Source organism: Eschrichtius robustus, chromosome 19 (assembly GCF_028021215.1).
Source record: "Eschrichtius robustus isolate mEscRob2 chromosome 19, mEscRob2.pri, whole genome shotgun sequence".
Classification (NCBI taxonomy): domain Eukaryota; kingdom Metazoa; phylum Chordata; class Mammalia; order Artiodactyla; family Eschrichtiidae; genus Eschrichtius; species Eschrichtius robustus.
This window is the reverse complement of record NC_090842.1, coordinates 62,918,293-62,930,487: the sequence shown is the minus strand read 5'-3', so window position 1 is coordinate 62,930,487 and position 12,195 is coordinate 62,918,293. Positions and strand designations below refer to the sequence as shown.

Here is a 12,195-nt window from a genome sequence, read left to right as displayed (position 1 = left end):
ATCCTGGTGCCCGCTCCACACATAATACCCACGCGCCGGCTCTCATATAACCTGGGTATCGCAACCACCAACAGAACCTGCTACAAGACCCTGAGGCCCCACTATAATCTATTATTACTACATCCTGCTGTAATACCGCAGGGGGCTGCAATGACGCTCGCCAGTCTGGCTACAGTAGAACATTCCTGTGGTCTGCTGTGACAGATGTGAGGCCATGATACATTATGATATAACCAACATCTGCCCTGTTTTCATGTAACAGGCCTGACACCCGCTGTCATCATAAGCCAGGACCCTGCTATGAAACTGTGCTTGGAGCTAATTTCCCTGCAAAATGGCCACTGGGGCCTCCTATGAGAGGCATGCGATAGAATATTCCAGAAGCATGCTAAAATAATCTCAAGATCCCATGACAAACCACTAGGATTTGCTATAGTAGACCCAGGGTTCCACAACCATTTAATACCTCTGGGGCCACCTGCCAAAGACTCTTGTCTTTGGGCCTGCCCAAGGGGACTCAGGGCCTGCTACACCAAAACATCACTGGGCTTTGTTCTAACAACAGGCTCAGGAATGCGACATAATCAGTTCCCTAAGAAGTATCACTTACTGGAACTAGTTCTACCGCCAACAACACAGGTGAGCATATTTCATCCTCCCAATGGGGCAGGGAGGCAAGATTTTACAGATTAGGAAACTGAAGCTCTGTGGTTCCCGGGGGAGTCACGCCCAAGGTCCCAAGGTCACGCAGCTAATGACAGCAGGGCTAGAATCTGGAACAGAGCCTGCAGGCTTAATGCTTATATTTGGAGGTTTCTGAGCATGTTCACTGCTTCCGGTTACTCCATGCCTTGAGACCTAGTGTAAACAGATAGGTTAGGGGGTCCCCGGAGAAAAAGAACCAGGAATGGCTTTCTTGACATAAGAGAAGCCATTTTGGCTTAAGCCGTTTTGTGATCTAAGCCTGGCTGCAGTGCTTGCCCTTGAACAGGTCTCAGTAATCCTTGATCTTAAGGGAAGTTAGGGAACAAAGGGAAAAGGAAAAGCAGTCAAGAAACAATAGTTCAACAATAAAATAGAGTCCTAATTCCTCCTCAAGGGATGTACAGAACAATCTGATACAGTTTTTGAGCTCTTCAGGAACTAAGGCCCCCAGCCAGGTGAAGGACAGAAAAATGTTGACCCTCCTGACTTCAATCAACTAAAGCTTGGACTCTGGCGACCTTTGCCCCAATTCTGTGCTGAATTCTCTGCTCCAGCCCCCTCATGAATATGCATGTCCCCTTAGCTTAAAACTTCCCCAGTTTTGCTGTTGGGGAGACACTGCTTTGGGAAAGATCCCCGGTGTTCTCCTTACTTGCTGCAGGTAATAAATCCTTTGTTCTCCTGATGTTTGGCTTGGTTGTGTCTTTTGGCTCGACACCCACCCAGAGGTGAACCCAGTTTTCGGGTAACACTAGGGGTCAAGCCTGGCCTGTGAGAATGTGAGGATTTAACTTTAAATGGACTCACTCAGGGAATTCCCTGGCGGTCCAGTGGCTAGGACTCCGCGCTCTCACTGTCAAGGGCCTGGGTTTGATCCCTGGTCAAGGAATGGTGCAGCCAAAAATACACAAACAAATAAATAAATTCACTCAACTAAACATGTTTGGAGCACCTACAATTTGTTCCAGGCGCTGAGGCTGCAGAGATTCCGTGTCTTCTTGGGAGTTTGTATTCCAGGGGTCAACAGGTAAACAAATAAACGTGCAATATCTTACAGGATTTGTACAACAAATATGCCATAAACGCGTTTTCCTGTCTATGTAAGACATTCAAGCAGGGAAGGGAGATTGGGAGGGTTGGAGGTTCTCCCAAGTGGAAAGAGGTCGGTGAGAATTAGAGATTAAGGGATGAGGGAGGGAGCCAGGTGGAAGCCTGGGGTTAGAGGTTCCGAGGGGCAGAGGGCACAGAGCCAGTGCAAAGGCTCAGAGGGAGCAAGTCAGGGGTGCAGGCAGTGAGGATGGGGGCAGGCAGGTAGGCAGAGGGGAAGCTCTGAGGCTGTGACCTGGGCCTAGGAGTCAAATCTCTAGCTGTCACAGGTCTCTAAGAAAGGCAGGTAAAGCCCTCTCCCACTCATCATGCCAGAGAACTGGTTCAGCCCTGGGAGCCTTCTCCTTGGAGCTTGTGAGCTGACCCACGAGGAGGCCTGTCGGGTGTGCCCCCAGGCACACGGGCTGCACCCGACACTAGGTAGCCTGAGATGGGGTGCGGAGGAGACGCCCAGGAACCCACCGCGCAGGGAGGAAGCAGGGGAGCCGGGCTGTTGTTTTTGTAAACACAGCGGCCCCACCCCAAACGGAAACACCTGTGGGTGTGGGCTCCTTGAGTGGCCTCAGATCCCCCGCTGGGTCTCTGCTCCCGCCCCCCGGGTCCCAGTCCCCCTCCTCAGGGTCTCCATCCCTCCAGCACTGGGTGGGGCAGGCGTGCAGGCTGAACCTCAGGGCGGTGCCCCCCTCTGACCTGTCCCTGCCCCTTCCTGCCCTCTTTCACGCGGCCCCGCTTCCTCTGGCAGGAACCCCCGCCCTCGCCGGGCCTGGGTAAAAAGGAGCCCCTGGGCCGGTCCACAGGCCAAGTCCTGGGAGGCAGCAGCGGCGGCTCCTCTCTCCTCACGGCCCTGTCTCCCAACCCTTGTACCAGTGTGTGCCTCAGTCCCTGGTACAGGCATGGGGGGCAGGGACCTGGGGACCCCAGCAGCGCCAGGCCCCGAGGGGTGAAGGCAGCGGGGCGATTCCGGCACCTCCCTTCTGTCTGTGCCTCCGTCTCTGCCCGGCTGTGGCTCTGGTGAGGGTCTCTGCTTCAGATCCCGAAGTCCCTGGGTCCCTCTCTGTGGTGTTTCTCATTCCGTCCGCACCTGCCACCCACCCCACGCGTGCCTCTTTGTCTTGTTCTCCAGGCCCATCTCTGTCTCTGGAATCTGAGTCTGTCCCTGGGCTGTGGTCTCCGTCCCTGTTCGGTGTTCAGCTGAGGGCTCTGTCTCAAATCTCTCTCCTGATCTCTGTATCTGACACTCAAGTTCCCTCTTCCTTTCTCCATTTTTCTCTGCTTCTAACAGAAAGCCCTCCTGCCATTACCAACTGTTAAGCTCTCTCCATCTCCCAGGTTTTTTCCCTGACAGTCAAGGTCACCATGTCCGGCCCTGTCAGAAATCTCTTCCCCTTCATTTGCCTGGCTCTGTCCCCTTTCTCCCCATCTCCAATTTCTCTCCTCACCCAAGGCCACCCCACTTGGTCTGTCCCAGATCAGTCCCACCTCTACGGACTTCCTATCCATTTCTGAGCAGCCTGCAGCCCCCCCCCCCGCACTGCTGGCTGTCCTTACTAAGCGACTTAACTTCAAGGCCAATTTCCTTACTTGCATGCTTAGGCAAAGAAAGTGTCCATAATCTGACACGTGGAGCTCAGCGACTCCTTGGGACCCCAGGCAGAGAACTTGCCCCCTCAGATGAGTTTGCTCATCTGCAAATGGGCATGGTGTCCACTTAGGAGGCGACGGTGCAGCATGCAGGGGGGAAGGTGGGTGCCTTGCTTCCCTGCCCCACTCCTTCCGTCAGGGTAGACAGTCCCAGGTTGAAGTCAAGACCCTCATAGTTCCGAACCACGCAGCTGCGTACTCCTCAAGCCCACCCAACACATGCCGACCCCCAGCAAAGCCCAGAGGGCCACTACTTCTTCCTTACCCTCCCCTCGGAGGCCAGAAAGGGCCCAGAGTCTAGAGAACCCAGGAACCTCCACCCTCACTCACTTCCTCCCCAGAGACTTGCAGGGGGAGCTCAACACCAAGTAGAAGGCATTGTGTACTCCGACACCAAAAGCTGACGAGGACCAAAAGACCAGAGAGGGGCAGCGTCGTGGTACAGGTTGTCTTCACCCAGAGACGAGAGGGCAGGAGGCAGGATTTGGTCCCCATCCTTACGCCCCCAGAGGATGAAAAACAGCCCCCTCTTTCACATCAACCCCACTTAATTCCCAAGGACACCCCCTCCCTCTGATAAGGGCATGGATACGGAACCTGGCCCATGACTGGGGAAATAACTTTTATTTTGTTTGGGGCAGCGGGCAGGGGTCTGGTCTCAGAACTTCTGGAACTGCTTCTTGGTGCCGGCAGCCTTGGTGACCTTGAGCACGTTGAAGCGCACCGTCTTGCTCAGGGGCCGGCACTCGCCCACTGTGACAATGTCACCAATCTGGACGTCCCTGTGGGGGTGAGCAGCGCCACATCAGAGGGACTCTGCCCCAAGCAGGCCCTAATGGCACCTTTCTCACTGTCTCCAGGCGGAGGCCTGTCACCTCTGGCTCCTCCAAACCCCAACCAAGCTGCTATTTCCAGTTCCATCTGCACTGCATGCCGCCCTGTCGTTATTTATTGAGCGCTAACTATGAAAGGCGCCAAGCTCAATACCATGCAGAGGATGCTCTGACCCTTCCAGGACAGAAGACCTCCAACTAGCATCTCCATTTTGCAGAGAACGGGAGGCTCCCAAAGATGGTGATACAGGGTCCCCTCACAAACCGTCCCCGCCCCCAACAGGTGACTACCTTCACCCGGCAGCCAGGGCGTCCTGTTAACGGCCAAGGCACATCCCAAGTCACCCAGGCTCTTGTGCAGCCCACCCCCTCCTCTCTGCCTGGGAGGGCGGCTCACCGGGGCTACCTGGGGCCACCGTGCTCACCTGAAGCAGGGAGAAAGGTGCACAGACATGTTCTTGTGGCGCTTCTCGAAGCGGTTGTACTTTCGGATGTAGTGCAGGTAGTCTCGGCGGATGACAATGGTCCTCTGCATCTTCATTTTGGTCACCACACCTGCGGGAGAAGGGGCAGATCCCGGGTCAGGCCCCATAGGGAAGGGAGCCATGGGCAGCCCAGGGCATGCTGGGAATCAGGGGCCGCTGAGCAGGGTTCCCAAGAAGCCCTGCTCCTGGCATCAGCTGTGCCAACTGCTTTCTCAGCAGTGCCCGGGGTGGGCATCTGAAGACCATCGTGAAAATAACAAACATCATCTGCCAGTGCCCCCCATAACCAGGAGTCTGCCAACCCCTTCCTCACCCAGGACCCTGGGGTCTCAGTGTCCCCAGCCCCTCCTCCCTCAGACCCGGGAATTTGAACCCAAGCCCGCAGAGGTCCTCACTTACCAGACAGGATTCGCCCTCGGATGGAGACATTACCAGTAAAAGGGCATTTCTTGTCAATGTAGGTGCCCTCGATGGCCTGAAGGAATAAGGAGGATTAGCAAGCCCCGAATGGTAGTTCCTGAAAAGAACAAGGGGTGTGGCCTCCCTGTAGACACAAAAACTACAACTCCCAGCAGCCCCAGTAACAGCCACTCAGATGTGGATAGGGCAACTCAGTTTGGGCACACGTGCAGGGAAACAGGGATCTCCTTCTTTCTTCTGAGGATCCCCATACCTCCTTCGGTGTCTTGAAGCCCAGACCAATGTTCTTGTAGTATCGCGGGAGCTTCTCCTTGCCAGTTTCTCCAAGCAGGACCCTCTTCTTATTTTGGAAGATAGTCGGTTGCTTTTGGTACGCACGCTCAGTCTACAAGGATGAGATGAAAGCTGGTAAGCTTGCAGCAGGCAGCAACCTGGTCTGGAAAGCTTCACAAACCCCCCAGATCCCATGCTCTGCAGTATTTAACTCCCCAAACGCTGCACTCACCCAAATTTACCTCTAACCCAGACTCAACTCTAAACCCGGGGTTACGTCGGTATTTACGGTCTAAAGCACCTTCCACCGCCTGCACAATTCACCCCTTAAAACCCAGATACAGAATCATCCCTCTAACACCCTGGACACCCTTCAGCAAGAATTATTCTCCAAGACACAAAGATACCCACCCAGGAGTCACTCCTTATTAATTACATATGGCTCCAAAATTAAATACCCAAACGATGGGTTCCCTGGAGTAGCCCTTAGGACTCAGTTCTCACAGGATTAACCCTACAGCCTAAGGCCTCCAGAAAAACACTCTGTAAACCTTGGGTTTTAAAAAGATAACTCCTAAAAAGCTTGAGCCTTAATTACACCCTAAATGCGGAGCTCCTAAGATTTAGGAGGCGCCAATCGAGATTAACGCCAGGACACGCGCCCTCTGCCCGAATTTCCCTGGGAAATCGAGGACGCCCAGAATTAACCCCCAAACTGGGGCGCAGAGTCCCGCTCTCCAGGACACGCCCCTGAAGCCCGGGCCCCGCTAGGTCTGCGTCAGTCCCGAGCCCGAACCTGAATGTCAGCCATCTTCCCGGCCGCCTGAAAAAAGGAAAGCCGCGGCGGCGTCCGGGTTTCCTTATCGATTGCACAGAAACTAGACAGGAAGTGACGAAAGAGGGGCAGGGTAACACGGTTTGAGGCGGAGCCTTGGCGAGACTCTGATTGACGGACTGCCCTACCCAAGTACGCGATTCGGAGACCGCACGGACCCTGCCATGACGTTAATGGCAGAGGGGCGGGAAGAGACAGACACTGTCTCGCGAGACTCTTAGGCCATCATTGCGCGCCAGCGCGCTAGGTCACGTTGGGAAAGAGTGGCCAGCCTTGTTATCGCGAGAGTTGTCGGGAGGCGGTCTTGTTTCTGCGGGGAGTGGGACCACGTGGGGTTTGGGGACAGCGTGGCTGTGTCCGCGCAGGGCTTAAACGGGTTGCGGCGGCGGCCATCTTTTTGCAGGACTGGAGACCGGAAAGTCTTAGGAGCATGCATGCTCTGTGGTGCCGCCATCTTTGTGAGGGGCGGGCATTACCCATGAGTTTGGTGCAGTTTAATGAAGGTTGTTTTCCTCTATGGGCCATTCATCCCCAAAGGTTTCGTGAAAAAATAAAATTAAAAAAAAAAAAAAAAAAAAGGCGGTCTTCTGATTGTCTGTAACAGCGCTGTCCAATAGTAGTTTCCGCTGTGATGGAAATGTTCTGTATCTGCGCTGTCCAACACAGTGGCCACTGGCACTGGAAGTGGGGTGCGTGCGACTGAGGACCTGAATTTTTAACTTTTTTTCTTTTTTTTTTTTAGGTGAGAAGTGGATTTATTTAGAGAGAAACATACTCCACAGACAGAGTGTGGGCCATCCCAGAAGGTGAGAAAGGCCCTAACTTTAATTTTATTCGATTTGAATATAAATAGCCACATGGGGCTAGTATCTACTGCGTTGGTCAGTGCACGTCTATAACTGAATACTAATTTATTGTTTTATAAATTCTTGTAAAGCAAAATCTAACAGCAATTGCCATGTGCCTGGCATTGTGCTAACACTCTAAGTATGGTTCGGTTACTATTCCCATTTTGCAGATGGGGAAACTGAGGCATTAGTTGCTCCAGGTTTCACAGAAAATGAGAGGCAGAGGTGGGAATTGAACCTGGGCAGTCTTGCTCCAGCGTTCTTAATCACCAACCTTTAAAGAAGGAAGCTTTGAGTCCTTTTTACAGTCACTTCACACTTAATGAGCACCTATTTGGTACCTGGCCCCCTTCTGGGCAGTGGTGGCAACAACCCGACCAACCCTGACAGCTGTCCACACTCTAACTGACTTGCACCTTGTTGGGAGATTTCAAACTCCAGACCTTGGCACGGATAGGTGTCTTATGCCTCTTTCCTTAGTTAAGTCTTGGTCTAAAATTTACCAGTGCTCTAACTCCACAGAGTGTGGTTCTCTCTAAATAAATCCACTTCTTACCTATCACAATAAATAAATAAATAAATAAATAAATAAATAAATAAATAAAACCCATGGGGAATATACAGAATATTCAGTGATTTCATGTTAGGACAAGTGTGCAACCATCTGAAAAAAAAATAAAGTTGGATCTCTACCACCTACTGTATGCCAAAGTAAATTTCTGATGTGTAAATGTAAAATTTAGGTGGGTTTGGGGAATGAAACCATAAATGTACTAGAAGAAAACATGAGTTTTGTTTTGTTTTTTTCACTTATGAGTCTAGTAAAGACTTTTTTTTTTTTTTTTTGGCTGCACCGTGCAGCTTGTGTCATCTTAGTTCCCATGGCAGTGGAAGCGCAGAGTCCTAACCACTGGACAACCAGGGAATTCCCTAGTAAAGACTTTCTTAAGCATTGCATTTAGAACATAAAATCTGTGCTCCCAACAAACTTTTACACAGGTCACAAAATATTATTCTTTTGATCTTTTTCCAATTTTTTAAAAAATTGAAGTATAGTTGATTTACAATGTTGTGTTAGCTTCAGGTGTACAGCAAAGTGATTCAGTTATACATATATATGTGTATATATTCTTTTTCAGATTCCTTTCCATTATATTATTACAAGATATTGAGTATAGTTGCCTGTGCTATACTGTAGGACCTTGTCATTTACCTATTTTATGTAGTGTGAATATGTTAATTCCAAACTCCCCCTGCCCCGTCCCCTTTCATGCTTTCTTATTTATCCTTTGTTTCCTCTTCCCCACTAAAATGAGGGCAGGAATTTTCGTTGCCTTTGTTCTCCAGGGCTTCTGGTGACTGTCACATAGTAGGTGCTCAGTTTGTCCTTGTTGAATAACTGACCAAATGAATGGAGGAGAATTAGATACACCAAAATGTCCACTTACAGGCAGATGGGTAAATCCTGGCATAGCTTGATCATGGACCACTCTGCAAGCACGTAATAAACATGAGGTAAGTCAACCAATCTGGAAATGAAAACACTGCCAGACATGTTTCATTTTTTAATCTTTAAATTTCCGATGACTTCTGAATAGGGATTTCATGCACATGGTACAGAATTCTAAAAGTACAAAGTAAGTTGTGAAAGATGAATCTTTCCCTCACTCTTCTCCCCGGACATGCGCACCCAGTTTCCCTCTGCAGAAGCAACTGCTGTCATCCTGTTATCATCTGCCAATGTGTCTTTCAAACTAGTCTACCCTCTGTTGAATTTGTATGTGGACAAAGCAAAGTGCAGAACAAGAGGCACAGCATGATCCATTTATTCAAATGTTTATGGACAATCTATAGGACGACTGCATTTTTTTACATATATATTTCTTTTTCATATTCTTTTCCATTATGGTTTATCACAGGATATTGAAAACAGTTCCCTGTGCTATACAGTAGGTCCTTGTTGTTTAATGCATTTTTTAAAGCTTATTACATGATATAGTTGTGGCTTATCTTTTTAGGTATTATAGACTACATTGTCCAATAACACAGCCATTAGTTACACGTGGTTATTTAAATTTAAATTGAGTAACATTTAAAATTCAATTTTTCACTCATTCTATTCATATTGCAAATGCTCAGTAATCACATGTGGCTAGTGGCTTGCATATTGAACAGCAAAGATTTAGTATATTTTTTATCAACATAAAAAAATGCTCTTATAGACAGAGAAGGCTGGTTGCATATATATGTATATATAATATATATGATGTCTTTTAAGTTGTAATAACTTCAGAAATATAAATGCTACAAACTTACAAAAAATCATTTGAAGTTTAATTGTTTAAATTTCTTTTACACTTGATAGCTTTGTGAATTTTGAACGATACATTTTTTAAAATTTATTTTATGGAAGTATAGTTGATTTACAATGTTGTTAATTTCTGCTGTACAGCAAAGTGATTCAGTTATACATATATATACATTTTCATATTCTTTTCCATTATGGTTTATCACAGGATATTGAATATAGTTCCCTGTGCTACACAGTAGGACCTTGTTTTCCCAACCTATATATAATAGTTGGCATCTGCTAATCCCAAACTCCCAATCTATCCCTCCCCCCAAGCCCCGCATGGCAACCACGTTTGTTCTCCATGTCTGTGAGTCTGTTTCTGTTTCATAAGTTCATCTGTGTCATATTTTAGATTCCACATATAGGTGATGAATGATATATTTTTAATTATCATTGTTTCAGTCCCTCTGGGGTAGCATTGAGGAGGGACTTTTCATTTTAGAACCTGCTATGTCTTCCCCCCAGTGACCTTGTAGTAGCTTTATAATTTATTTTTTGAAGAAAAAGTAAGTTCTGGAGTATTTGAATGACTTAGAAAGGATTTATGATATTTAGTTAAAAAAAAAAAAAAAAAGCAGGACCTGGAGTTGCTGTCTACAATGTGTGCTAAATAAACTATGTACAAAAGTTACATATAAAAGTCTGCATAAAAGTTTCTAACTTAGAAAAAAGCCTGGAAGGAAATGCATGATATTGCCCTGGTGGTTTACATCTCCAGGTGGTGAGATTAGGTATGATTTCCTGTCTCGTGTCTCAAATGCTCAATATTTTACAAATTGCTGAGCAGCTGGTGAGATTTTGATAAGGGAAGAGTAAAGAAAAGAAATACTGCTTCACTCTGAAGGGGTGAGGGCAAATCGGAGATGTTTAGGTCCTTAGCTTCTAGATATTTTTGATCACAACCCACAGAAGGAAATACATTTTGCATTGTGACCAAACACACACACCTCTCTCTCACCCTCCTCTGCCTTCTTCTCTCTGTTTTCTAATTTTTAAGTCTTTTAACTCTCTCCTTTCCTTTCTGTAATACACTGATTTTTTTCCTTTCTATTCAATTTCGTTATCACCACTATTATTTAAAATATTTATTTATTTATTTGGGTCTGCCGGGTCTTAGTTGTGACATGCAGGATCTTTCTTTTTTTAGTTGCAGCATGCGCAATCTAGTTCCCTGACCAGGGATCGAACCTGGCCCCCTGCATTGGGAGCGTGAAGTCTTAACCGCTGGACCACCAGGGAAGCCCCTCAATTTCATTATCATTTTAAGGCTGCTTACAACCCACCACATCGATTTTTTTGAACTGCAGTGTAAACAGCCTTGCTGCCCAATAATAAACTTCAGCCAACTCTAGTTGTTACCACTTGAGGGCGTATTTCCCTGTCTCTGCCAGATTTCAGACATTTACTAGCATTTCACAACAGAAATCCAAAAGCTAGGAGACCTGGAGACCCTCCCCCTCCCCAGTGAGCACAGAAATGTCTATTAAAACAAGACGTATCCCTGCACCCCACCCACAGACCAGGGTCTCCAAGGTTGCTATTAGCCCAGGAGATGAGGCTGACCTGGAGGGTCCTTTGGTTGTGGGCAGTTGGGCAAGATGGAACTGGAGCTTTGGAAATGTTCATTCTGTTGGCCCAGAGGTTCTGATTCCCTGTACTTGTCCCACAGGAATGATTAAGGTTATGCCTGGAGATTTCGTTTGCATTCTCTCTGAGGAATGATGAGCATCTTCTCATGTATTTATTGGCATTTGTGTATCTTCTTTGGTGAAACGTGTTTTCAAGTTTTGGCCGAAGTTTTATTTGGTTATCTCTTGTTACTGAGTTTTGAAGAGTTTTTCTCTGTATTTGGCATTCAAGTCCTGCAAGAGATACGCAAATAACTTCTCCCAGTCTGACCTGTCTTCATCTTTTTAATGGTGGGTGTCTTTGCAAGTGGCAAGTTTTACATTTGTAAGCCAAATATAAGGGATTGTGGTTTCCAGGGGATTATATTGTGCTTTTACATGCAGTCCTGTTAAACTTAAGACTTAAACTCTGGTTTTCAGTTGCTTCTGTTGGCAGCTCTGCTGGTAAGCGGGAGCCCCAGGAGGGGTAGGGAACCACCCACTTGCAAAATGATTCTTAGAGAAAATTTAAGCCACTGTGGTGTCTTAGACATTTTGGAGATTAAGCAAGAGAGAATGGCACAGTGCTCCAAGTTATGATCTACCCCGTGAACCAACTAGCAAGTACTGCCCACCAGTCCCAAGGGCAGCACGAATCTAGCTTTCTTCCCAGTACAGATGTGCGTACCTGGGTCATACCAGACCCCTCTGCGTGTCATCCTGGCTGACACCGCTGACTGCACATAACCCTCATCAGTAAGATGGGGATGGGGGCCCACCTGGGTCAAGTCATTGAGAGGTGACCAAGGGTGATTATCCAGGGCTGGGTACCCTAATGTTTACCCTTTCAGGGACTCACCCTGACAGATCTAACAAGCCTAGTTTTAATCTTAGAAAGCACCAAGAGCTTTCAAATCCCACTTTCTCTAATGCCTAACCACCGTTTACGAAATGTTTTTTCTTGTCCATTTCTTCACATTAAGCTTGGCCCAGCATGGCAGACTGGAAGAGACCACATGCCCCACAGTGAGGAACCGGTTTGGTTTTAGAGAATGGTGGCAACTCCATACTTTGCAGCTGAATTAGGG

The 12,195-nt window shown here is 47.8% G+C and overlaps 1 protein-coding gene, 1 long non-coding RNA gene and 1 other non-coding gene across 3 annotated transcripts; 1 reads left to right on the top strand and 2 right to left on the bottom strand.

Annotated features, from left to right (window-relative positions):
- Positions 1 to 4,058: 4,058 nt before the first annotated feature.
- On the bottom strand, positions 4,059 to 6,370 carry RPS11 (ribosomal protein S11). The gene is made up of 5 exons (XM_068529109.1): positions 6,261 to 6,370; positions 5,445 to 5,576; positions 5,171 to 5,246; positions 4,712 to 4,841; positions 4,059 to 4,235 (listed from the first exon to the last, which is right to left on the bottom strand). Exons 1-5 carry the CDS (start codon positions 6,273 to 6,275, stop codon positions 4,112 to 4,114), a joined length of 477 nt encoding a protein of 158 aa, XP_068385210.1. The 5' UTR covers positions 6,276 to 6,370; the 3' UTR covers positions 4,059 to 4,111.
- Positions 4,954 to 5,043, bottom strand: LOC137754038 (small nucleolar RNA SNORD35). Its single transcript, XR_011071716.1, has one exon. It is a non-coding gene; the product is annotated as a small nucleolar RNA SNORD35 (small nucleolar RNA).
- Positions 6,371 to 6,712: 342 nt separating the features above from the next.
- LOC137752691 (uncharacterized) lies at positions 6,713 to 10,842 on the top strand. The gene is made up of 4 exons (XR_011071263.1): positions 6,713 to 6,802; positions 7,042 to 7,105; positions 8,598 to 8,662; positions 10,648 to 10,842. It is a non-coding gene; the product is annotated as an uncharacterized lncRNA (long non-coding RNA).
- The last annotated feature ends 1,353 nt before the right edge of the window (positions 10,843 to 12,195 follow it).

Bases quoted from the DNA above. Each gene is read 5' to 3' on its own strand.
- RPS11 (XM_068529109.1), bottom strand. The intron at 5,247-5,444 runs GTATGGGGATCC...TTATTCCTTCAG, and splicing joins GCTTCAAGACACCGAAGGAG to GCCATCGAGGGCACCTACAT. The intron at 4,236-4,711 runs GTGAGCACGGTG...TCACCCCCACAG, and splicing joins CACCTTTCTCCCTGCTTCAG to GGACGTCCAGATTGGTGACA.